Raw genomic sequence first — 26,641 nt, forward strand, 5'->3', positions numbered from 1 at the left:
CAACTGACCTAAAACAAAACCACAGAGGCGTCATAGTGATTTCTCTGTTGTTTAATGAAAATACAAATGGTAATGCTAGGAAACATTGGGCTGTGACTTTATTGGAAAACTCAGTTTTTATAAGTGTAGATAACTCTTGTTTGAACATGAATCCTCTATTCTTACAATCATAGTTTGTTGATTTTGTTATTGGCCAGGAGTTAAGATGAGTGTGAACTTTCAGTTTTCTTTTTGGCATCAATGCAAATTATCTTAGTTTTTTCAAAACCACAATCGGCCAGCCTCCTTCTAGTGCTCACATCAAAAGTCAAGTCAAGACTTGTGTTACAGTCACATGAATGGTCCGCTGTTTTGTGACAGAATGAGTCAGCCTCAGTTTAAGCCCAGCCCTGGTGCCGGGCTGCAGGAGTGGCCAAATGACTCTTTTGGGCTGCTCCAGCTCCAATAGCATACACAGGACTGAGGGAAGGGTGAGACAATTATGGATTAAGTTTTGGATATGACCCTGGTTTGGCTGTTTAGAGGATGTCTTAGTGGAACAGCTGGACAGTCAATTTTACTTGTGGGAATATGAAGGAATGGTGGAACGCCTCAGTGCTCCTTCACCTATGGAAGCCACTGCCAAAACAAGAGGAAACACTAAAGCTCTGAAGTCAGTCTGGTCAAATGTCATCAGGAGTAGCTGACAACGCCTGTCCATGAAAAAAATCTAAGGATATCACAGCTGAAAAAGTTGGGATCTACATTGCACACAGGTGCTTACAGAACCTCAACCTTTTGTTAGTTTGGCAAGTTTGTGTTGTGGCCTGGTTTGATCAAAATGCAGTGTCAAATGCAAAAATGCATCACTTAGTTATTTGAAAGCACAGACAGTGACATTCCTCTTGCATATGCATTCTCTGCTTTCCAGGATGTGTACATCTCTTTCCTTGTTCTGCCCCATCCTCATGGCTGAACCAGCCTCCCTGTTGTGGCTCTTTGTGTTTGTGTTGCGTCACTTAGTGACTATCAGATAACATCCCACAGAGCACAGCCCTCCAGAGCCAGACCTACGTTAAAGGATTGCACACTTAACAAGGCTGTGTCAAACTATTCACACACAATGACACTGATACTACACTGTATGTTTACACGTACCACAAACATGCACAAAATGTCCTCACAAAAAGACAAAATTCTTTCCCTGGCTTCACATTTAACCAGGCCTCAAACTTTAATGTCTGCAGCTTATCTTTGAGAGGCTATACTATCAAATAAGTCTCTGCTGTTTGTAAAACATTATATGCAGGTCTGTGTGCAAGTGTAAAGCAGGATCACATTAGAGCATCTGTGTCGTGCATGCCCCAACTCACCTCTTCCATTTTAAACTATAAAGCTCCACAATAGACCGTGACTGAGCTGAAGATCTCCATTGGTTGGGAGCTAAATCAGATAAAGCGGGCCAAGATGTTATAGTGGTGAAAAAGCTTTTTTCTTTCCCTTTAGAAATGGGCCTGTCCCTGTGAAGGAACAACAACCAAATAAATCAGAGACATACGGCATGACGACCTCCAGATTGTGGCACCCTAGTGATCCTAAACATGTGCTAATCATTAGCCCCTGGCTTCCTGTTGGAGTCGATGTGATCAGCACACACATCCCAAAAGGCGAGACCAGCATACAAACTGTTGCTTCGAATCAGAGTGATACTGGCCTCAGGGGTTTGGAATGAAGCAATAAAAGCTATAAAAGAATTCAATTTGAATCGCCTTTCTACACAGTTCTCACTGCTCTGTTATCTATGGATAAATATCTAAGCTGGATCAGACACACTCCATGCTAGTTATTGATCTTAGTAGTTACTGATCTGCACCTAAAATCCACTTCAACTTCCAGAGAAGAAAATCATTCTTGTCCTCTTGTTATGAGTGGTTCTCTCATTCCTGCTGCTGTGTTATCTTTTCCAGGCAATGTAGCTGTGCTCCTTTGACAGCTAACAGTTCAACACTTCCTTTACAGGCTGCCAAGAATGAAAGGTGTGTGGCAGCACTTTGTAGCTTTTGTAAATCTGGTCTACCTGGGAGAATAAGGAGCTGACTCTAACTGTCTATTAAGTGAATTATCTAAGGCATGTATTTGTTGTAGCTTGGTAGAAGTGATATACAGAGCTGCCTCTGGGGTCACAGGTCATGATAGGCCAATGTAAACACCTAGCATTGAGCTTATTTACTCTTTGAGGTAAGATGTGTTGACATGATTAGCACTGGTGAGTGCAGCTCTGGTAATCTGTGGTCATCAGGAGGTTTTTACACCAAATGTAAGGCACTGACTATTATTAAGTCTGCGTAAAACAGCTGAGATGTGAGTCAACAGAGTAGCTTTTGGACAGCTAGCAAATGGCTTGCTGTTGTCTTGTGTGAAAGAATGGAGGCAAACTGTAACTACAGAGTAATTATGCTGTACATTGCGGGCTGTAATCTAAAGTGTTACATAAAAAAAAGAATAAGACTATCCTTAAGCATGCTGCTGAACAAACTTTCGTTTTATCTCTGTCTACATCTCACTGTTTAAGTTATGAGTCATGTGGCTGTTGACACATGAAACCAGACTTGATAATGGAATCCATAATACTCATGGTGTTTTGGTTTCTTGTCAGTATTTGTAGAAGAAGATGGCTGGTCAAACTTGAATGCTTTTGAGGAATGTGGTGATACACATAAACAGCAATGGCTAGCCTGGTGACTGTCTAGTGGCCTGGCCAAAGGAAACTGTGGCAATGCTGTAAAGCCTGGCTTTGGGTGTGTGTTGTGTGTTCTCCGTCGGCATCGGTCTGGACTTCAGCCCAAGCTGCCTCTCAGACACGATCTGCACATAACCCACAGACAGCTCCTCTCAGTGGAAGAAGAGTGAAGGAGGTGTGGATGGATTTATAAATTCTGACAGACACAGAGATGCACCAGCACGTCCTACAAATCCAGTTCCAGACTGAAATATCTATTTTTTTTTTGGTTAGATGTCTGTCTATTATAAGATTTGGAACACACATTCATGTTCTTTGCTGATCCCTTAACCCTTCATCAAGTGCCATCCTTAGGTGAATTTGTCGAATTCTTGTTTAAAGAGCAAATACCTGCAAAACTAATGTAAATCCCATCGGCCTCAGCTGTACTTTGGTACATTTTTTGGTGCTAGTTAGCAAATGTTAGCTTGCTTACATTCTACACTAAGATGGTGGTTCCATTATGAGCATGTTAGCATGCTGACATTAACATTTAGCACAAAGCCCCACTGTGCCTTAGTACAGCTTCACAGAGCAGCTAGCATGGCTGTTGACTTGTAGTCTTGTTACTCACTTTCATGATTTGTATAATGTCATAGTGATTAGTTCATGAAGGCTTATAAAAGCTTACTATGTAGGTTTCTGCAAGAACAAATGCTTCTCTACATAGTAGAAATAGATGTAAAAAACATAATTAGATTGGAATAAATAGAATAACAGTTACTGCGAACAGTGATAACCACCATAGAGCACAAACAGAAAAGTATGTTGCCACATAAACTGAGACTTCATCAAAGAAAAATCGAAGGAATAATACATCTCAGTACTGGCCAAGTTAATTGGTTGTGAGATCTTGTAAACCAAATTGCAGTCCCCGCTTAACATAAAAGATGCGTCCAAAATCCCCATAAAACATGGATCTTACAGATTATCACTTTAACCTTACTGCAAGCAAAGAAGTAGCATTTTTCACACATATGAACGAGTTCCCAGGAAGAACAGCTTAATCTATACAGACTACAGCATTAGTACTCCTATTACTCCATATTACTCCAGCAGGATTTAAGACATAGCAAATCCCACCCACTCCTATCCCAGCCTAACCTCGCTCTTGATCCAGAGCGATGAGAGACGTTGGGATGTATTGTTATGTTTTATGCATTCCAGATGAGACCTTAGCCTGTTCCCCCACCCATGTGAGTGTTTCAAAACATGTGTTCTGCTATGTTCCTATGTAATGAATTTTACCCTCTCATGACAACAGAAAAGTGGGGTGTGGTCAAAAACAACAAGCAGTGTTACAAAGAGAAAAAGTACTATGTATTCCTTTTTTACTTTTACTTGTTTTTTGTAGCATTTTCTGTCATGTAGCATTTTTTCTTTTAAACAAAACAGATTGGAGAAGAATTACTTTTTCTTTCTTTTGAGAAGAATGACTATAAATGAGGCATCAGCCATCATCGAAGACTAAACTGAGATTTTGAATGTGCAAGCGGAAAAATTACATTAAATCCCATTCTTGGCTATATGGTGTGGGCAAGTGGTGAACTCAGAGAAGAAAATATAGCATGGCAGCTTGGATTGAACTCTCCACTTTTTCAGAGTTGTGGGGGGATGGGATGGAAAAACTTAATTGAAAACAGGGGTTGTTTTTATATTTTTCCATTATAAAATTACCCTTTAAAAACAAGTACCTGGGCTCTTATTACAGTGGGCCTACAATTCAGCCTCATCCTTGTTAAAAACTGGCCTACTGCAAGACCTAATGCCACTCTTTTGGGCGTAATAACCAATATGTCATATAAATACTATAAGTTCAAACACGTGTTGACTACACACACAAAAGCAAGCACAAGTTAGGGATGCATGCTCATTGAAAACAGTGACGCCACAAACTAAATGTCTCTGTGTTGCTCTCTCTCTTACACACACACAGAAACTACATACAATCACAATGTAACTGACAACCTAAAATGCCACTTTGGTGATGTGGGGGTTTTCCGAGGAGAATATTTAATTCTCTGAGGTCAGGGTTGGGTTTGTAGATCTCCAGTCTGTAAAAACTACACACATGGTTGTGGGAGGAGGGAGTAGGGCGCTGGCCAAGTCCTGAGAATCACTAGACTTTAACTGCAGTGGAGTTGTCGCACAATGGATGACTGGAAACTTCATGGAAAACTGGAGACTGTGTTGACGGTAAAACTGACTTATAACAGGTGGCTAAATGCCAACTCTTTCGGTTTCATTATTGAATTTGACTGTGGTTCATCCATTTAGAATTGTAATGAGCTGTGTGAGATTAGCAGTGCCACAGTAAAGGACTGAAAATGACCAGTGCTTAATTCCCAATGAAACTTGCTGGTGATCAGGAAATTCCAAATTCTATCAGCAGTTCTTTCCGTTGAGTGGCATTTCTTCTGTGTGTGTGTGTGTGTGTGTGTGTGTGTGTGTGTGTGTGTGTGTGTGTGTGTGTGTGTGTGTGCGTGTGTGTGCGTGCGTGTGTGTACTGTCTACTTGAGTTGCTGTCTGGCTGGCTCTCTTCCTTGAGTGAGAACCGATCAGACAGGCTGCAGACGACCATAACATACACACAAACACACACACAAACACACACACACTGCAGGCCACCCTGGTCACACCCAAGGCATCCCAAGCACGCAGGGCCAGGCACTCACACAGTGGTCTCTAAACATGCCTACGGCTCTGTGGGTGACTCACTCTCACTATGCACGCCTGTGTGTGCATAGGCATATATGTGAAAGAGGGGCATCAGTGTTTGATAGTATTTCAAATGGCAGCACTGTGTGGTGTTCCAGATGTAGTGCTGGAGTATACCATGTGTGTCTGATGAAAGGCTCTGCTAACAATAAGATTAAGAATGAATAGATAGAACTGTGACAGTGGGCTGAGTGTCTCTTGTCTCTCCTCCCATCCCAGGGGCCAACAGCACGGTGACCTCACCCTGCCTCCACCCCACACTCTCCCCTTCCAACACTTCCTGACTGGCCCAAAACAGCAGCACAGCTGGAGCATGCAGCAGGAGAATAGAGAGAGAGAGAGAGAGAGAGAGAGAGAGAGAAAAAATGGTTTGGATGATTACTTAACCATTCCCTCTCTATTTGTTCCATCCTTCTATGATTCACATTTTGTCCAACCTCGCTGTTGCTTACCAAGTCGGTCAAACACCCACGTAAGCACTTTTGCATTCCTGAACACACACACACACACACACACACACACACACACACACACACACACACACACACACACACACACACACTCACTCCCATACAGCTTGCAGTTTTCACCGTCAACATTAAGTTTTTCTGGAGATTGTGGTGTGAATGAGGCAGTGCTTTGCTTGACATGAATCTGGGACAACTTTCTTTGCCTCTCTTTGAGCATCCCAGTGAGCTGTCAATCAAAGTAAACAGCTACAGATGGAAAGGGTAGAGAGGGCTTTAACCAGGATTTACCATGCTAGGTACACTGCCAAAATGCATTTGTCTGATACTGGATTCTGGAAAGCCAGAAGATGGCCTCATGCTCAGCTGTGTCTTTCAAACTCACTGCCAGAAAAGCCTCGACATCACATGCAAAGCGTCACATTGAGTGTTTATGTTTAATATAAACACTGCAGATAGATTTCAATTTCAAGCCTAAATCCACCCAGAAACCAAAACATGTCTCATTGCAAGAGAACGTTAAGGATAATAAATCAAATATTTGTGCTGTGCTGTTTTTGACACTGGTTTTAATCCAGTATTTGAGTGAACATTTACACCTATAGCAAGCATGCCTGCAGGATGCTGACTGTATAAGCGGTTACCACTGCTGTACAGTCTTCTTTTCTGACTTCTGTTATTCAAAAGAGAGCAGAAACAGGGTAAATTTAATATGTGCAAGGTGTAAATATTTTGTACATTATTGCAGCTTGTATATACTGTCCATGCTGGATTTTCTTTTAGAACTCAGTTTTTACAAATCACTCTCACTTATGTCACTCTGTACATCATCCTCTTCTTCAGTCAGTATGCTCTGCTGTTTTGAACTCATAAAATGAAGTGCTTAATTGGTTTATTGAATGAAAGTGTAAATCCAGCATAATTCAATCTTTAAATAATCAAAAAATAAAATAAAGACAACCCAACCCAATAGACAAATAAAGCAAGACACAATACATCTGTTTATGGTCTGCTTGATCTGATTGGCTATGTAAACTCGGAGCAGGAGGAGGAGAGTCAGAGCCTGGCCGGCAGGACGACTAAGAGAGCCAGCATCGGCCGGACTTTTCCCCCTCTTCTCTCCAGCTCAGCCCTGAGGGAACCATGGCCAGAGGGAGGGGAGCATAAACTGAATGACGGAGTTGTTAAATGGAGGACCAACACCCAGTACAGTATTTAAAGTCAACTCTCCACATGGAGCTCTGGGATTCTTCACCCTACTGTTGTTTTCTATCTCCAGACACGCCCTGATTTAGGATGCTACAGAGAAGTGAATGAGCATTTAAACTGCTGCAGTGTTTCCACTAGTGGAGGTTGCGTATGAAGTTGCATGAAAACAGGAAGGTGATAGACTGTAATGGAAAGTCTGTCCGATTGGCTCTGCCAGAGCTGATAATAACGGATGCACTATGAAATCACTGAGGTTTAGTCCGTGTGAAAAGTGGACAGTGTTTTATTACGCTGACAGAGGAATGCACAGAGGCCTGAGCTCATCGCCTCATCCCACCCAACCAAGTATAAAGTCAGAAGTGAATGAGGACCAATTGAATTCCCCCTGAATATAGCGGTGAAGTAATAGCTATTGAGTTGCATATCTTGGTGTCCTTTTTTCACTTGCTTATAAGTGTAAAAACAACTTTAAAACTAATATCTGCTCACGTAGACTTTAATTTAAAGTACTTTTAAGAATGTGAAAATACATTTGAATGTGAAATGAGTTTGGGGAAACAGAGGTGTTCAGAAATTTAATTTCTACATGCAAGGCTAACCAAAAACAACTTTAGATTGCTGAAGAAAAGAGGCGCTGAATGAATGAAATGTGCTGGACAAAAGGAGCCACTTATTACCAGATTATCATCAAGCATCAATCTGTGAGACTGTCCTTCAGATCCTTCTGCCCCTGCAGTGAATGAGTGGCACTGGTATTACTCATTATGTTGGGAGAGAGGGAAGATTAAGTTGAAAAAGGACTGGAAGGTCAAAGTTTAAAGCTGGCCTATGGGAAATGACCCTCTGTGATCCCTCACTTCCTGGTCAGCTTTAGAATATTTTGCTCCACAGTTTCTACTAAACAATGAGGGCATTGTATGAACATACAGCCTCTGATGGAATGTGTCTAAGTCTATGTTGGCAAGGATGTAGCCTCACTGTATGTTCAACATATTGAGCCTCTTTTTTTTTTAATCAAGCCGGGGTTCACTGATAAACTGACTGTACCCACCAATGAGCTACATTCAGAGATGAAAGGAGAACAAATTAGAAACCTAACTCTTAATTTAGGCATTTTGATGTCTAAAAATGTACTTCATCTGATCAATAATTGCTTGAAACTTTTTGAGTGGATGTTTACATTTCACTGCAGCCTAAAGGTGTGGGTGTGTGGAGTGTAGCATGTGAGAGGGTATATAGAGACTTCTCCTTCCTTCAGTGTCAGCCAGCCGTGGACAGGTCTTGGAAGGGAAGCGGCCTCTGGCAGACTCGAGGGGGTAGAGAGCAGCAGAACCCCCAGTCCCATTCTTTGTGGTCATGGCTGAGTGTAGGCCAGGCCAGACCTCCTGGGGACGCACATGGCTGCAGGAACCACTCTTCTCTTCAGCGGAGTGAGACAGGGTTAGCAGAGCACCGCACAGACAGAAGGAAAGAATGGAAAATGAAGGGATGAATCATTGTTTCTGTGCTTATGGCAAAAATGAGTCCTCCATGTTCAGATTTTAGTGTTTCATGCTCGATGCAAAATCATGGTGGAAGTTTTATGAGTACATTTTGAAATCTGTACCTTGAAAGAATAACGTATAGAAAAAAGAATTTTGGCTGTTTGTTCATTCATAACAAAACGAGCAATAAAACTTTGTTGAATACATGGTTTCACTCTGCCGAGCTGGATTGAGGATTTTGCAACTGTGAGATGGAAAAACACATTTTAACAGTGCCGATTTTGAGTCCAGCCCAAAGAGGCTATGACACAATCTCCAGATTTATGAAAGAAATTGCTCGTTGCTCAACAACTGGGGAGAGAACAAGAGCGAAAGGAACTGTGTTTCCCTTGGAATAACTTTTCCATCTGAGAAAGCCATATACCCACATTCTGACATATCTGCAACAATCCCTGTGCAGGGAAGACTGCACTGATGTTTAGAAGATGGGCTAATTTTTCACAGTCTTGCACACAGGCATCTGAAGCTCTTTAAGGCAAGGACACCGGAGACGTTTTGCGTCCTCCCCGCTCCTCCTCCCACCACGTGTGTGTGGTCTCCTGTTGCCCGCCCTGCACTTCCAGGGTTTACAGGTCAATAGGTCAAAACTGGGTACTGGAATGTTTATGTTCGCTGCTCCTGTTAACACCAATATCCGTAGTGCTGCATATTGCACTCCTACAGGAATACCTCAGCCCATCTTTAAGGCCACAAAGGGAAAACATTTTTTTTCCCTAATGATAACATTTGTTAGTTTGACTGTCTTACAATTTGTTTGGTTATTTGGCAGACCGAAGTGAGGGCAGATGTAGAGCATTTGAAGAGGCAAAGATACATTACTCTGGCAATAAGTGTTGAGATTTAATCAATAAAAAGACAGCCAAGCAGAAATGTCTTTAATGAATGGCTAAATATACATGATGGTCATCAATGATAATAGCATTTGAAATACAGTCAAACGTTATCTTCAAAGAATGAAGGGCAAGATTCATTTTTAATAAAAACATCAATGTATGCACCGACATGTAACAGTAAATACAGATCTGACTCCTTGTAAGATCTTGCTTGACTGCTTAAAAACGTAACTTGGCACAGTCCAGATTCTATACATGTTCTTAAGGGCGGGCCTTCTCACTGGGGTACAGTACGTCCTCCCAGATACTCTACATACATATGGTCAGAGATATGTGTATCAAAGCATGGGAAAGGATGCCAGTTATTTTCATTCTCACGGCTGACCACAAACGCACAATTGGGGCTGTCGACCATGGCAATCACTTTCTAGTTCTGTGCCAGCAAACTCCACAGAATCATTCACACACACACACACACACACACACACACACACACACACACACACACACACCCTCCCATCCTCTTCAGTGCAGAAGTACACAGCAGAAATGAGTGTTTGTTTATGACCCATTAAAAAAAGAGGAGCAAAATACTGCTGCAAACATAAAAGAAAAATGCTGTAGCTGCTTGGGGAGTGGTCTGAATTTTTTGGGGGGAGCTCACATGCTGTTTGTGTGTGTGTGTGTGGGAGGGGAAAGGGAGCAGAGCCAGGCAAAGGGCGGTATATGAACAATTTTGTATTCTGTTTCTTTTCTCCCCCATCCCCCACTTTTTACTTCCCCTCTCTCCCTCCTTCATCTGCCTCCCCCACCTTCCCCTCCCCAGTCCCCTCCACCAGCAGGTTGTTTAATGCTTTCCAGATTTCAGCCGTTGGCCTCCTGGAAGAGTTGCAAGTCTGCTGATGGAATTTGGCGGAAAAAGGTTGTGGGCCCAGACATAATAAACCTTAAGGCAATGAGCGCCTCCCATTGGTGGCTCGAGGAAGAAAATATGATTTTCAAAGTGAGTTAGAAACCAAAGGGAAGTGACATTTGACAGCCTCTGAAGCAGATGAGAAACTGGTGTTTGAGAGAGAGAAACAGCTGCAAGGCAGACTCAAATTACAATGACTTTCTATGGAGGAGGGAGGTGAGCTGAGCCTCCTGAACAAATCTGCCGTCTCCGGTATCAAGTTCAAATGTGAGGAAAATGTGGGCATAGCACGGAAAAATGAATACAATTAAATAAAACTCATCAATCAATATGTTTTGGGGTGCAGGCTGATAGGAAGATATTAAAAAAAGATTAATTTACAACCCCGAAGTCAAACCAGCAATTTCACTGACACACCCATCACCAGATGTGAGCCCCACACAACCACTAGATGGCAGTATATAACAACATTAAGACAAAGTGAGTTGTTACATCATTAAGTTAAAAGGGATTATTGAAAAACAAAACAAGACTATTCAAAACCAATGCAAAAGTGGTGACTAGTGAAGGTGCAGTCTTTCCTTCTCAAAGAACCAAGTAAAAAATAAAATAAAAAAAATCTAACGTCTAAAAAGAATAATGACTTTGTACAGAAAGAGAAAGTAGGATCAATAGCTCCATTGGTTTGTATTGACCACAACAATCAATATAAATGGCCTGTTTTTACCACAAGTGTAAGCATAATGACTTTTTCTAGCCCTCTGGCAGATTGGATGCTGGTATAATGTGACTGAGAAAAACTGAAAGTGGAAGGAGATTAAAGACCCCCAGAAGTGGAGATGAAAGATTGAATGGAGAAATAAAGGACACCAAAGAAGAATGGAGCAGTATTTTCATCATGCAGTTTTAATGTGGAAGGATATGAGTGAGACCTTGAACTGTGCAGTGCACTGAACTTTGACCGAGCCGTGAGTAGTTCACTAGTGTGAAAAGCCAAAGCGTGGTCTGTAAAATCAAAAGTGACAGAACAGTTATGAGCCTGTGATGATGAGAGGGATCCTGGTCTTATGCGACTGCCAGACCCATCTGTCCTCCAAACAGGAGGGCGAGAAGAATTACCTGTCATCACCGTTTATGACTACAGTTCTCCATAAACAATAAACTTTTCCTTCCTCCATCCATCTTTTACCCCTTCTAGATCTCTAGTGAGAATACAGCTGTCATGAGGGTATTAGGAAGGAGAGCTTTTAAACATTTTGACTCTTCTCTCTCACACGCACACACTCTCTTACTCATGCGTCATCACAGCATTCTCCGCTTGTATAGCCAATAGTTAAGAGACACATCCAACTAGGCCTCGATTGCTTCCTTCCTTCCTCTTCTGGGAGAGCCAAAGAATAGTGACAGGAAACAGAAGGCACTCAAGGAATTCCTTGGTTAATGCTGCTGATTGAGTAGCACTTCCACTTCATTACCTTTTGATGCAGGGAGACAACATGGCAATAAAATATGCAGCAGGAAAGATGTTCAGGATTTCTTTTATTGAAAAATATAGGTTATTTTAGATAACGCAGAAAGAAGGTAACAGTAAAGAAGTAAGGCATAATATACATCAATATACAGAAAGGGCAACACAGACAACTTCCCATTTGCACAAAATTGTTAACCCTAGAAACAACCTGAATATATTTTGTAGTGTTTGAGTGATTGGAAATATAAATAACCAGTTAAGCAAATTCATTCTTTTCCTGCTTGATTGACATGTTAGATATTTTTTTTTACCTTACCTAACTTAAGTCTTAAATTCAACAGTGATTACCCATACAGAGAAGGAAAATTTCACAGGCTCTCTCAAAAGTGAAGTAAAATTATATTTGGCTAGACAATTATGATTTGGCACATCAGTTTCAGTTAAGGCAGTGAAATCAATCAGCACAACTGAGCCCCAATACTTCTGGCCACGGCTTTTAATGATGCAAGAGATACAGGCACGCTGCAATCACTATCAACTTGCACAGAAATAGCAATCTTTTTCTAATGCTTTAATGCCATTGCTGGCTGCGGCTTTCTTTTTCATCCACTCTATAAACAGACATAACAAACATAGCAACGTTTTTTTTCAAAGATTAAAAAAACAGGTATTAAACACCAAATACTAGTAGTGTCTGGTTTAAATGTGCCTGCTGGTGCACCGATTTTCAACAATACATACCCTAAAGCCATCTTCATGACTAGTAGTGGAAACTGTTTTATACATAAAGGCAGCCCATGGACTAACGAGGATTAACATCTTTTACACAGTTCAGTTGCACCACTGCAGCTGCTCGGATGTACAAAAACAAGGAAGGAAGTGGTTATCAAACTCTTTTCAGTTTCAACTTGAAATAACAGATTAGTAAGAGGAAAATAGCCAATTCATGTCAGTTATCGGAATCTGTAAAAGCATCATCATTATGGCTTTAGGTTGGAACAAAACAAAAGAATCTGTTCATTGAAAAAGAGACAAACACTCTACAATCCCTCTCCAGCGTGCCACACACTACTACTTACACCTCTGGCTTTCTGCAGTAACACCATGCTTTATAATTAATGCAGGCCAATGCATCTCCATTAGCTTTACAATGCTGCTTTTCTCTAATTTACACTGAGGCTAAGCCTGTGTGGCACCCACAGTGAATTAAAAACAGAAGAGAGTTTTGGTTTCGTGTGTTGTGGTCCTGCTTTACAGCAGGAAATGGCAGCCTTTAAGCAGCATCGCAAGGACCCTGAGTTACACAAGGGAGAAAACTGACAGATCTATGGCACTTTAATATATTTTCAGATGAAAAGGGGCGCAAGGAAGGGATTCACATTCTAGTGACAAACACAGCCCCCTTTATTGTGACAAGATACCCACCAGTGATCCTGTGGCGACAGCCCAGCCATCATGATATCTCAACGCCAGTGAGAGAAAGCACAACAAGACGAGGATAGGCGAACCAAAATGAGCACATGTGAAGCATCAATAGAGGAAAGAGAAAGCGTGAACTGAGCTTCAGTTATGGAAAGGGTTTTTTCTTTTCCTAAAGGTTTCTTTTTCGAAACAGTCCTCCCCTTTTACTTCTGGAATGTTCTATATTCAAAGAGTGGTTGCTCTTCCATGTCAGTTCCCTCAGTGTTCAAAAGGTAGAGACAGATTGACAGACAGTGTAGGGTAAGGCTCTGACAGATGGAGTTTGGGCTTTTCCAAAAAGGAGCAGTCACTGTCTTCTTGTAGACCTACAAAGTAAGTGGCCTCCGTCTTCTTCACACTCCCGTTCCCACAGTAACTGACAACAGGGTCTTTATTCCTGTTCAAGTGCAAATCCACATTGTCAAAGGACTTGCTAGTTTCACATAAACACCTTCTAGAGCCCTTTAAGACTTCATATAGTCTCATACGTGGATCTCATCGTCTTCATCCTCCAAGAAAGAGGAGAAGTTGCTCTCGTCCTCTGGCGGGGCACTGAAGGTGGCGCTGTCTGTATCTCCCGCATACGTCTGGCTGTTTGGTTTCTCATCCAGGGCAGCAGAGCCAGAGCTAGACATGGAGCAGCTGTCTAGATGCTGCAAGTGTTTGGGCCGAGTCTCGGGAGTGTACTCTGGGGTGTAGGGCCCTCCGTTCTCAGGCCCCAGATCTACAGAGCTAGCTGGATGCATTGAGACCTGCTGCTGAAGATCTGCAGCTTCTTCCTCTTCTTCCATCTCCTCTTCTGCATCCTCATCTTTTTCTCTCTCCATACTATCTTCTTCCTCACCCTGGGTGCTGAGAGGTGGTGAGGCACGGCCCTCGCTGCTCTTGCCCTCCTCGTAGCCAAGATCGTCATCCTCTTTCTCCATCACCCCCAGGATGTCACCCAGCATGGAGGGTCCCAGGTCGACATGAAAAGACATTACTGACTCGGCATGCTTCATGCCACCTCCGTAGTGGTGGGAGCTCTCCGGAAGCTCAGTCAGCTCCCCAAAGCTGCGCTCTTCCAGCTCCAGGAAGTGAGCAGCTGAAGCTGCACCTCTCCCATCCACCTCACTGTGCTGCTTTAAAGGACTCGATGACAAACTCTTAGCCACCATACTGTCCCCTCTGTCCTCATCATTGAGAAAGGGCAGAGACATGGCATTCTTCACATAGGTGGGTGACCCACCAGGACTCACCAGGGTGTTGTCGTCAACTCTGGTCACCGACTGGGAGCGTTTGCTGCTCCTGAAAGTGCGAGACAGGAGGCCGGGCCGGGGAGAGCGGGGAAAGAAATTGGTCTCAGGGGGAGGTTCTCCTGAGCGGGTGCTGAGAAAGGAGGTGTCTCCGAACGCATCACCACTGCGGCCTACATGCATGGTGTGGCGGAAGTCGCCCAGTGGAGCACTGATCATCTCCCTGGTCAGATCCATGCGTGAGCGCCGCTTGGTCTGGGAGGAGCCAGACACTAGCTGTTTTAGTATTGGCATGGTGGCTGTTTTGTTATGCACAAAGAGCTTCCAAATCTTCAAATATAATCCTTGTTAGAGATCTTGGAGTGAATATTGATGCTTCTCAACTGCAGTCAGCCTTGGAACCTGAAAAATTAAAACAGAATAAATTACACAAAATGTATTTACTTGATAAATTAATATAAGGGTAACCTACATACATGTACTGCACAACATTCACAGTCGATCGGGTAGAACATTCACATTTGACTCTTTAATTTCATCAAGTAAATAAAAACATTTCAAAGAATTTCAAATGCACTAATTACAAGAGCTGAAGCTACCAATTATGCAACTCCATAATGATAAGCAGCACTCCAACATCTCTGTGAGATGACCTCTGAAAAAAAAAAAAAATAAAACATGGGGAACACCACAGGATTCTGCTTTAAAAACGGCAGAATTATAATAGAGAGCAAAACATCAACCACAGACCAATATGAATCGGAGCAGGATAGTTGAGGGGTGCCAGGGATTTTCTGCGGCAAAGCTCAACTTTGACTGCACGGATATCAGTATATGACCAAAAGCTAATCTTGTAGTCACAGACAAAGTCAATTATACAGAATACTAATTCCCCACTCAACTGACTATGCTGTTCAACAGTCACCGAAGCATTGTTTTGACAAATGTATATGAAAATGTGATAAGGGACATGAGAGACAAGTCTCTGGCCATCATCTTCTTCTTAGACAACAGTGTTTATGTCCCTAGAGGTTTGTGACTGACAGTTGATAGAAAATGTGTCTCTGCATTATTGAAACATGCAGCCCAGACAGACGAAACCTCACCACAGGCTGACAGCTAGTCACTGCAGCTTCCGCAGGTGCTGCACTGGAGGACAGGGGCAGCTCATTAGCGTTACATCCCAGCATATAAAATACACATAAAATAGAGCACTGTTGTGGCGGTCTTCAAAGATGAAGTGCAAGCAGTTTCTACAGACAGACATCAGAACACACGCACCTCTGTTTTGTGGTGGAAAGTCTATGGTTACACATAAGCAGATCTGAAGAAAACGCTTACCTTGCCGTCTGAGGTGTGCACCTCTGGCTTGCACATAGTGCCTCTTTCTTTTTTTGTCCACGCTAACACAGGGAGATTAAAACAGTGACCTAACCTTGACTTTGGATTTCTTACAGGCAAGCCTTCAAAAGATATTTAAGTCAGAGTTGTTTTTGGTAGACGTGCCGTTGGGAGATTTCGGCTGTTTGTGTGGCAGGCTTTTTAAGTGCGTTGACCTCGTTCTTCTGTCTCAACCCCCCGACTTTGCCAGCTGAGCCTCTACTCTTCTTCCTGTTAATGCCCTCACCTGTTTTGGTTTCCATGGAAACAACCTCCTGCAAGCAAGCAACAGTGTTTCCTGTCAGGGGCTGCGGAAGGCTTCAGGCTTCATACAATCATGCAACACATGGCCGCCTTCTGTGTCAACCAAGAGCTCATACAAGACATCCTTTTAATGTGATGTCTGCTATTTTTCACTCATTTAATCCATCCATGTTGTGTGTATTTTTATTGTTAAAAAAGGGAATTTATTAAAATATACAGATGTTCTAGTGCTGTAGACAAGGAAATGGAGGATTGCAGCATTTTTACTGAGACTTAGACGCAATGTGAAAACTTTCCATGAACTCCAAATGGTTTGGTGCCAAAACACACAAAACAAGGACAGCAGAAATATGTTTATTTTTGAAGCTGCATGCATGATTTGTTTTTTTGGGAAATAATGAGAGGGAAATAATTCACACCCAGCCAAAAAACAAAGTTTTTTTCTGACTAGTTAGCTTCTGGGTGGCATAAACAGGCAAGGAAAAACAACCAGCGGATGAAACAAGGAAGGCGCCTCCCACTCCTCCAACTCACCCCCCAGGCTAGGATCAAGCTGAAAAGCTCAACAGTGCCCATTGCAGGGACATGGGTGCAGAAATGTGTTACAGACCACCAGGCAGATTGTTCATCATATGAATCTAACCAGGATCCAGAACAGGCCTTTAGCAATTACTTAAAAACTGATTCACAGCCCTGCTATAAATATAGCTTTGTATAAGTGTGTGTACGCGTACATGCACGTGTGGGTGTACACGTGAATGAAAAAAGTGGAAAAGGGCCTGAGAAGGAAGCAGTTAGCATGGGAACTACGGGGTCACAGGGGGATGGACTTTATAAACAGACTTTCACAACACTCAGGGTCTGGCTGGCTGCAGCAATAAACTGACTGGAGACACAGAATGTAGGACAGGACGAGCAAATGAGGCACATCCACATCTTTTCATTTTGACAGCAAAATCGGAAACCGTTTACACATACTCCACAATGACCTACAGGCCTTGAGCCCTTTGAATGACATAGGGTTCTGAAGATGACTGACCAGTCTTGATGTGGTATTTCTCAACTGCCGAGTAAAAAGCAGCAGTGCATGCATGCATACACACTGTGATAAACTTGAACACACTGGGAACGTTTCCAAACCAGTGCTGCTTCACTTCTCTCTCATCTGTTTGGGTAAAGGATATTCAAACCCAATTCCCCCAAATGTATTTATGTCATGGGAAATGTAATGCTAGCTCTGTTTACAGATCACATAAACACAATTATCAGTATAAATACCTAGCAGACTGGGTCTAAGGAAAATACACAGCCACTACTTCCGAGGAAAAAAGGACAGAAATAACGTAGTAAGGAGGTAAATAGAAATGGTTTCTTTTAATGAAATGGAGAAAAAAAAGGGAGCACTAAATCAGACGGTAACCTGTGTATATTCACTAGGGAGAATTTTGGATCTCAAAGGAAATGCTGCAGTAATTCATAAACACTGTAGAGAGACGCTACATCACAGGAAGTAAAAAAAACAAGCTTAACCTATGACTCCACACACACACACACACATTTCCCTAATTGAGTACTGATGCATCGCCGTTGTGCTTAACTCATCCAGTGTGTATTCCACTGTCTGGTAGAGGGTGACTGCTGCAGTGGCTTTCTGTCTGCCTCATTTGAAGTCACTGACCTGGATGGATAAACGCATGACCTGAGGGTGAAATGGCATTAGGGGGGTGGGAGGCCACATGTACCTAGATCTATGTGGAAAAACCGGGACGGTAATTTCCTCCGTCCTTCTGACATCTCAAACTGCTCTGCCTGTAAAATCACTCTGATGATTATACCATTTGCAAACATCCCATTTATTAGTGAAAACTCTCATTCATTACCATATGTTTAAGTGCAACACAAGCAATAGGTATTGTTTAGTAATAGGCTAGCACACACATGTTCCAGTAATTAAGCAGACAAATGGCCTCTAGAAGATAGGTATCTGCCTACAACTCAGCTAGCAGGGCTGAATATCTCATTTAGGAAGGAGCAGCCCGAGGACAAACGGTGGAAATCACATTCTCTCAATCATATAGACAGGGAACAACAGACATCAAGCTGATGCTGCCCTCTGAGATAAACACAGCAATGAGAGAAAACACACAGCTCTAATGTAAAACTTGCATAAAAGCCAGATTTAGCAGTTGCTTAAATGGTCCATTTTAGGGCACTCTAAGTGGCACCCCGTTTGCTTGTGGTGTTTTGTTTCAGATCAAGTTGTTGACCTACAGGGTATCATGAGTGTACTCCTGCCCGACCACACACCAAATGGCAAACATGGTTGTTACAGTTTTTCCAATGTGAGGATTCACACTTTTTTAAAAAGAGAATATTTTGAAGTGTTGATTGAAGAAATTATGAAGAAAACAAGACAGTTGAAGGCGTCACTTTGGGATCTGGGCAACTGTGATGGGCATTTTTCATTATTTTCTGGCATTTTATAGACAAAACAACTAATCGATTAGTGAGAAAATAGACGATTTAATAATGAAAATAATTATTAGTTGCAGCCTTAGATATAAATATAATCAAATCAGTAAGTCCAAAATGACATATGTTCTTAATCATAAGGATATGAATTAAACACCTCAATATAGTCCCTCCACAAATGAACACGAATGATGCCTCTGAGGACAGGAAGGAGAAGATAAAAAGCCTGCGCGTGTGTATTTCTCAAACACAGACTGCAAAAAAACTCACATACCAGTGTTTCTGCTATCCCCACTCATACCTGGAAAGCTGGTGTGAGGCATCTGTTAAGCTATTGCATGCAATCAATGTTTAGATCTTCCCTGCTGATAAAAGTGCCTGTAGGTTTTTGAATTGGCATTCAATATCAATGAGTACTAAATCTGTAGCTATCCTTAGATGAGTGAAAGTTTTGAGGTAAGCAACTCGGAATGACACTAAACAGGCTGTTAAAATAATCAGTGCGGAGCTGTAGCTGCATTATCAGTAGACCAACTATAAAAGTCTGTATTAGTTAGATGAGCAGTTCAGAAAAGCTAAACAGAAGGACAGATGATGACCAGGACAGAGCAGAGATATTTTCAAAAGAGCCCCGACAGCCAATGAAAGGGTTCCTGTCAGAGAACATGCCTCAGCAAGTCATCTCGACGTGTACCAGCTGACCTCTGATACCCGAGAGATGACTCGTCGCTTTTAGATTTACAGTCAACACAGATCGATATATCTCTCTCTCTCTCTCTCTCTCGAATGAAAAAGTGTTGTGTGGGATACAAGACTGATACTCATCATTTTCACAGATCTACAATGCCTTTTTATACACCAACAATACTGTCTATTTTTGCTCTGTGCTATCGTCTTTGATCGGAATAAAAGTTACAAAAATGCGACTGAAATAGCAGCCAGCCTGGCTCGACATCAACGTCATCTGTGTATGCAAATGGAGTGGGGCAGACATTGGCACCACTCCAGCATTTTGAGTATATCTCAACATAATCAGAGAGAATGAGCAGAGAGGAGGTTGACATTGGCGATATCAACACAAGAGCACGCCAGAAATAACCAATTAGCATTATTTTTTTTATGTTTTCGGTAATGAGACATGGCTAAAAACCTTCCCAGCTTTTTCATTCTCCTCCAGCTGAAACTGCTGAACAGATCTAGGTCATTATTAACTGCCCCTGTCTCCACAAATGACATCTCAGCACTCAGCATTCTGTATGCAAACAGAATTGTAAGAATCTACAAATTACCACTAAGATAAGTGACAGACGCCAGTAACCTCAACACAACAATTAGAACACTGCTCCTTAAAAGATTACAAAAGGCACAGCCACACATGATGGAAGTGGTTTACGGAGAAACGTGTTAGCGTGTTAAGGGGTACGTCCACAGGAAGGGCAGGGAGAAAATGAGGCAGTAAACCCTCCCATCTCTCCGGAAATCTACTCAGTCTGCCCTTCCTGACCACTGGTAATGTAAACATGGCCTCCACGTCCTCCATCATACTGTATTACTGATGGACTAACCAAACAAACACAGCTCATATCTCCATCAACAGAGTTATAATAACCTACAGGGCCGTAGGCCAGTCATGAACTGTGTGTTCAACAACTAAATGTAACATGTATTAGTGCATGGGGCGCCGCAGGTTAAGGGAAATTTATTAATTTAAGAAAATGAACACAACCGGATCTTCTTCACAGCAGATAGCTGACGCTACGCCCACACTAATACATTTTTTAAAAACGCATATCTTTTACGCGTTTATCTTATATATCTTATATGCGTTTATGTCGTTTCCGAGCCCCTAAAATGGAGGGTCACTTAAATGTGTCCGATGTCCTGTTGTGTTCTTTAAGCCCCCGATGTAGCACAAGTAGACTTCATATTTCACAATTATCTTTCTCTTGTGTTCTGAATGAAAAAATAAAGTTTAAATAGGAAAAGTATTAAGGCAAATTTCACAGTTATGTGTTTTTTTACTGTTGATTTATTTAACTTTTTCCACTGTTTTTTAAGTTCAATAATTGCAACATCTTTCCAGAAGTCAACGAGTAATCGTGTTAAATTATCGTGATTTCAATATTGACCGAAATAACCGTGATTATATTTATTTCCATAATCGAATAGCCCTAACCCTCATATTGGTTTAAAACGTTCTTGTTGCAGCGATAGAGACAATGATGTTTCCTGTACGGGACTCTCACACCGCCTCAAAACCGACTGACAAGTCTAATCTCCGGTTACATGATTGGTCACTGCAGTGATGTGGGGTTGCGTTTTTCCAAAAGTTGAATCGGTCTCAACTTTTTTGCCGCTGCTTTTTTTGGCTTCCCCACTGCAGCCCTCACCGCCACAGCCTAAACGCACTCCCCACATTGAAAATGAATGAAAAGACCTGAGTTTTCATCAGACCGGTTGAGGACTGCCACAGTCAATGTGAAAGCACAGGCATGTCCAGTCCAGTTATTTCAAAACGCCGTTTAAAAATGAAAACATAGTAGTATGGATGTGTCCCAGCTGATGGTAGCCCTGGCCTTGGGCCCAGATGTCCGTATTGTCACCCAGGAGGACAGAACGACCAGGTGTCTGTTAAGAGCTGCAAAAAAGGAGTGAGGTTACATTATGAAACACTCAAGTGGAAACCTGTGCTCCTCAATGGAAAGAATGCAGGGAAATTATGGGATCCAGAGACTCTTGCTTTAAAGTGCGAGAGTGTCATAATTATAGGGGTCAGAACAACCAAAAAGCAACAAAATGCACATGCAGGAGGAAAGCCAAATAAGCTGCTATCAAACAGTGGAGGGCTCTTTTTGCCAAGAAACCACTCGACTTGCGCATTGCCAAAGTCTCACTCTTGAGTAGATAATAAGTGCACTGTGCACGGATTCTCTCTCAGAATGTAATATCCAATTATTGGATTAATACAAACCAAATAGCCAAAAAGGGTTCACGGAGAGTCAAAAATTGACTTTATTGTCAACAAATGTCTTCTGGTCAGCCATTATAACATTTGTGCAGTGTCATTGTCGCCTGCTACTCTGATATCATCTACATCTAATATTTACAACAAGGAAACAGGACGGCAGGAAACAATAAACATTTCCTCCAGTTTATAGTACCAACCCCAGCCTACCGGATCACAATGCAAAGCATGCTAGATCAGACCAGAAAACAATGCCACCAAACAAAAGACACAGGAACAAACACAGCATTCACACACTGAAATATGAGACGCCCTTAGAATTTGATGTTTGGACAACAAGGTTATAAAAAAAAGTTAGATGGTAGCGTACTAAGGAACTGTTGTTTTATGTCACAAGTCAAACTAGCAAACCATAAACTGTGTACTGAGAAAATAAAAGTTTTTAACAACTAGTACATTTTCGACTGAGCTGCATGGGGATTTATGTAACATTTGCAGGCCTGTGGTAGTAACTCAGAGCAGTGAGAACTACCCAACATGTTACTTATGCTACACATCCTTCATAAGACCAGCCACATCCTCCATAATAATTCAGCAGTTTACTATCACCATCCACAGAGGCTTTCCAGAAGAAAAAAAATAACAGTTTATATTGGTATTTCCTGGAATGTGAAGGGGCTGGACAGGACACACACATTGCCACAAATGAGCACACAAACTGCCGACATGTTCAAACATGGGTGCAGGACCATACACTCACTGGCCACAAATAACACACTAAAGTTGCACTTCAACACCACCGCAGAAGGATTTCAAAATACTGATTATCTCCAAAATGAAAGTGAGGCGCATAAACTTGCTAACTTTTGAAACTAAATTCTGAGCAGGTTGTGTTTCCTGGGCTGCGAGCCAGCAAATGCGGTCTACACTGTGCTGTGTCCAATAACAGAGTGGTTGGCACAGTGTCCAACACCACACGGCGGAAGGATAACTTTCACCTTCAGGCACTAAACGTGTCTCCTGCAGGCAATTAGATGCTTTGTAATTTAAGAAACAGAGGAAAGTAATGGGAGCAGAACCTGTGCAGGCTGGTTGAGAAATGTGTCGCCTGTTCTGAAGGCATTTTCAGGGGCACTTCTGGGGGAAAAAGTAAACAGGCTAAGCCTGTGACACATACATCTTGGCAATGGGGCTTGCTTGCTTGCTAGGTCATCAACCTAAATCCATCACAGCATCTGGGCAGAACAATTCAACATTTCGCAAAGCCCTCTGCAGATTTTGGATGAGACAGGTCAAATGTCACATTCAACCCTGCAAAAACTAAGAATATCGACATACCTAAGGCCTATCACCTTATTATCCCAGTCAATGAGCTCATCAGATGCCATCATGACACCCTTGCCAAGTAAACATGCTCTGGGATAGGTGGGTAATGAACTGGACAAACAGGACAGACGTGCTCTGCATGATGGGGCAGAAAGTGTGATTTTAGTTTTAGTCATCAGGTCTTGTAAAAGCCAAGATCCAGTCCAAGTTTGAGTAGAGAGAATTAATTAATTAACGCAATATGCACTGCAAAGCAAAATGTCATGCAACACATTTTGGGCCTAATGTTGCTCAACATCTGTTCTTATATGAGGCCTGTGAAAGTTGTCCTTTGGTAAAAGGTAATAAGCAAAAAATAAGAAATGAATGCATCAAGTCTAACTACAAAGCATTCCCAAACAAGAGAATATGATGATGACATGTATATTAGCCTATTGCTTAGGGGCTGCAGACAAATAAGCCCGATTCTTGCGACACCACATATAAATGCTTTACGGACTAAAAATGCGTCTTCCTAAGTGTCCATTTGACAGCACTCTTGCATTCATCAGTCTAGTCATTCACTCGCATTACAATAAAGCTGTGATTCTGGGTGGGTCAATGGCAGGAGAACAATAAGTAGCTGACCACAAAAGCGTCAGCTGCCGTGCGCTCTACTGAATCGCTAAATAAAGCAGCTTTGTTAAATACATATTTATTCTGTATAAACAAATACAAAAAAACATTTTATGTGGTGAAGTTTAAGTGCAAGTACAAACATTGAAGACCACGCACTTACCGAGCATCCCCATTCATAAAGCCGGTGTTGCTTCACTGTTAGGCCCCCAGCAGGTTGACAATGGGGGCGCATTCATCAAACAACAGAGACGTAAAAAAATCGCTCAGCTCAAACTCTCGGGAAATTCAAATAACTCTGTTAGACAGACAGATTTCTCTTTTTTTTTATAGAATTGTTACTGATGTTGTCACCGCATCCTCAGAACCAGCGCTGCTGCTCTGAAGCGCAATAACTCGGTAGAATGCCTGCTGCTGCCTCGGTAGTGTGTTTGAACACGCCCTCTTTACATGGCTCCTTAAAGACACAGGCTGCCAGCATGGGGCCACTCAGACACACTCATTTCCTTCAGCCTTAAAGGCGGGTCTGTGTCATGAAATCTAAAAAGAAACCAGGAAAATAAATCAGAGTAAAACCTTTAATTTATCACTTGAACCACTTCATGGTGTTTCAGTGGGCTAATAGCCTATTGAAATATTTAAAAAAAGGAAACCATAGAATGTTTTGCTCTAAACCCATCTTCTCCACCAGTCAAGGAATTATTCAGCATTAATGGTTGTGTTTATATAACGCAAATAACAGTGTAATCCTTTCTACCAAAGTACTGCATCTTTCCTCCTTCACTTCCTCTTTGTGATATTAGAAATGGCTTGGCTGATGATGCAAAGCTGTCAGTGAGAGGGAAAACATGCATAGTCATCCTTTGTGAGACACCAGATGTATCAAGGCAAGTAGGATAAAATAATATCCTCCTTACAGTACCCTACATTACATTTTCAAGGAGGTGCATGCAGTGTACCTCGGTGATACACTTCACTAACTTTACATGGAGAACAGAATACACAAGCTAATACCAAGGCTAATATAGGACCTACTAACAATGTATCTCTTTGTGTAGACAATTATTCACTTCTCTTCAGACAATTAGGATAAGGCAAATCAGGATGTTATATACGGGGATTAAAGTACAATTATGAGGTTTAAACAAATTTTAGTCAAATAGTTTGAGGAACGATGTCCAAAAGTTTTTATGAACTTCTCACATTCTTTGATCACTGAAGACCTTTTTGAGTGACTGACCCATTTGTTTGACCTTGTGTATTCCAGGCTGATCAGCTGCCTGCGGTCAGTGACCGCTCATTAGTATCTTTTGCAATGGAAATGAGTGGGAAGCAGCTAAAGTACACCCCAAGGCTGCATATTCACCCTGAGCTCAAGGGAAAGGAATGTGAGAACGGTTGATAATTAGCAAAGGGCAAAAGCCAGGCTCCTACACTACCTGGATAGAATGACTATTCACTTTTGTCTTTTACAGCCATTTTCATCCATGCTGTTCTTGAAAATCTCTGTAATGCAATGAGTTGCATGGACAATATCCATCACATACATTTGAGAAGTTATTTCCTGCCTTTGGCTATGTTCCCAGTATGGTCTGTCCCACCAGCTGATGGGAGAACAGGACACTTTATGATGAGAATTTGACTGTAGTGGCCTTTTGTCCAGGAACAGACTGAACTCAAATTTTATAAGTTGCTTTTTTGACATACCCATGCCCCAATTTTACAACTCTCTTCTATAATGCCTGACATACACTTAAAATGAATATTAAATGTGTGCTAACAGGATGTTTCCTAAAAAATGACTCTCATTCTCTCTATCTCTCTATCTCTCTCTCTCTCTCTCTCTCTCTCTCTCTCTCTCTCTCTCTCTCTCTCGCCAAACCTGGTTATTGAAATCTGGTTAAGACAGAATTTCAGAGAATGCACTTCCAAACACAGCAAAAACTTGGTTACTACAAAACTTGCATCTACATACAGCTGGTCTGTAATTAGATATTTCTCCAGGACATTATCTCGCTGTGCTGAATGAACACACCCATTTCATGCATCCAGTACTCATTTAGTTCTTTAATGCAGTACAGTTTAAAAACAAATTTGCTAAGCTGTACTTCTCAGCAACCTATCAACAGTAAAGTTCTAGGTGCTGCTGCTGCTGGAGAAATAGGCCACTGCAAGTCTCCTTTTGTTGCAGCTTTGTGTATTGCATTGGCAGCTTTGACAGCTTTGTTCAGTGGTACATCAAGGTAACAGGGTGCAGTGGTGTCTCATTATTTGCCTCACCCATTGCTAACTACGGGTTTGATGTTTTTGAATCTTTCAAAAAGTCCATTCTAAGTCTTTGAAAATCTTTATCTCTGAATGAGGAGGCGTGTGATGTAACAATTTCTGTCCTCAGTGCAGAGGGATCCTTTGTCAATCTTGTGATTTTAGTTATTTCACAACAGAGGGTGCAAAATAAGGCTTAACTGCTAAGCCTATAAACCACATAAGAGAGAGAGAGAATACTGTGCCCTTTAACCTTTTAGCCATGTCGCTCTACCCATGACAATTTGGGTGGTGGTTGCTCTTTACTGTGCATAAGGACAAATAACCATGGCAAAGGTCTAGACAGGCCTGATTGGTTGAACAAGTAGATGCAAATTCCAACACCCTGCCATGCAGAGGGCAGTGGGGAAACCTATTATCGATCAATGCTCACAGAATGGATTATGATGCATAATCTCTTTTTTTATTGACTGTCCTGACTGTAATGAAGATGCCTGAACTGAGTGCATACTGATGGATACAGTATGGTCTTGGGAGTGAAATAACATAAAACCAGAGGACCTCTCAAACGTTTTAGAAGCTGTAACATCTAATTTCCTTCTGTATCATACATCCTGATTTTGTCCTCATTTTGGAGTCACCAGTCAGGCTGAATTAGCTGTTGCAAATTTGCTCTGATGCACTCCAACAAGCACAGTCAGAATTAGGACACATTCTGTATAAGTCGGTCCCATGAGGAGACACT

General features: G+C 41.9%; 1 protein-coding gene across 2 annotated transcripts; it reads right to left on the reverse strand.

The window, feature by feature from the left end:
- Positions 1 to 11,964: 11,964 nt before the first annotated feature.
- On the reverse strand, positions 11,965 to 24,065 carry cdc42ep4a (CDC42 effector protein (Rho GTPase binding) 4a). 2 transcript variants are annotated; one of them, XM_078269444.1, is made up of 2 exons: positions 23,795 to 24,065; positions 11,965 to 15,011 (listed from the first exon to the last, which is right to left on the reverse strand). In XM_078269444.1, the coding sequence occupies exon 2, from the start codon at positions 14,901 to 14,903 to the stop codon at positions 13,857 to 13,859; it is 1,047 nt and encodes a 348-aa protein (XP_078125570.1). In that variant the 5' UTR covers positions 14,904 to 15,011; positions 23,795 to 24,065; the 3' UTR covers positions 11,965 to 13,856. The 2 variants fall into 2 exon arrangements, with proteins under 2 accessions (XP_078125570.1, XP_078125571.1); XM_078269445.1 differs by lacking the exon at positions 23,795 to 24,065 and adding an exon at positions 15,951 to 16,208.
- Between the last annotated feature and the right edge of the window lie 2,576 nt (positions 24,066 to 26,641).

This window comes from Sander vitreus, chromosome 15 (genome assembly GCF_031162955.1).
Source record: "Sander vitreus isolate 19-12246 chromosome 15, sanVit1, whole genome shotgun sequence".
Lineage (NCBI taxonomy): Eukaryota > Metazoa > Chordata > Actinopteri > Perciformes > Percidae > Sander > Sander vitreus.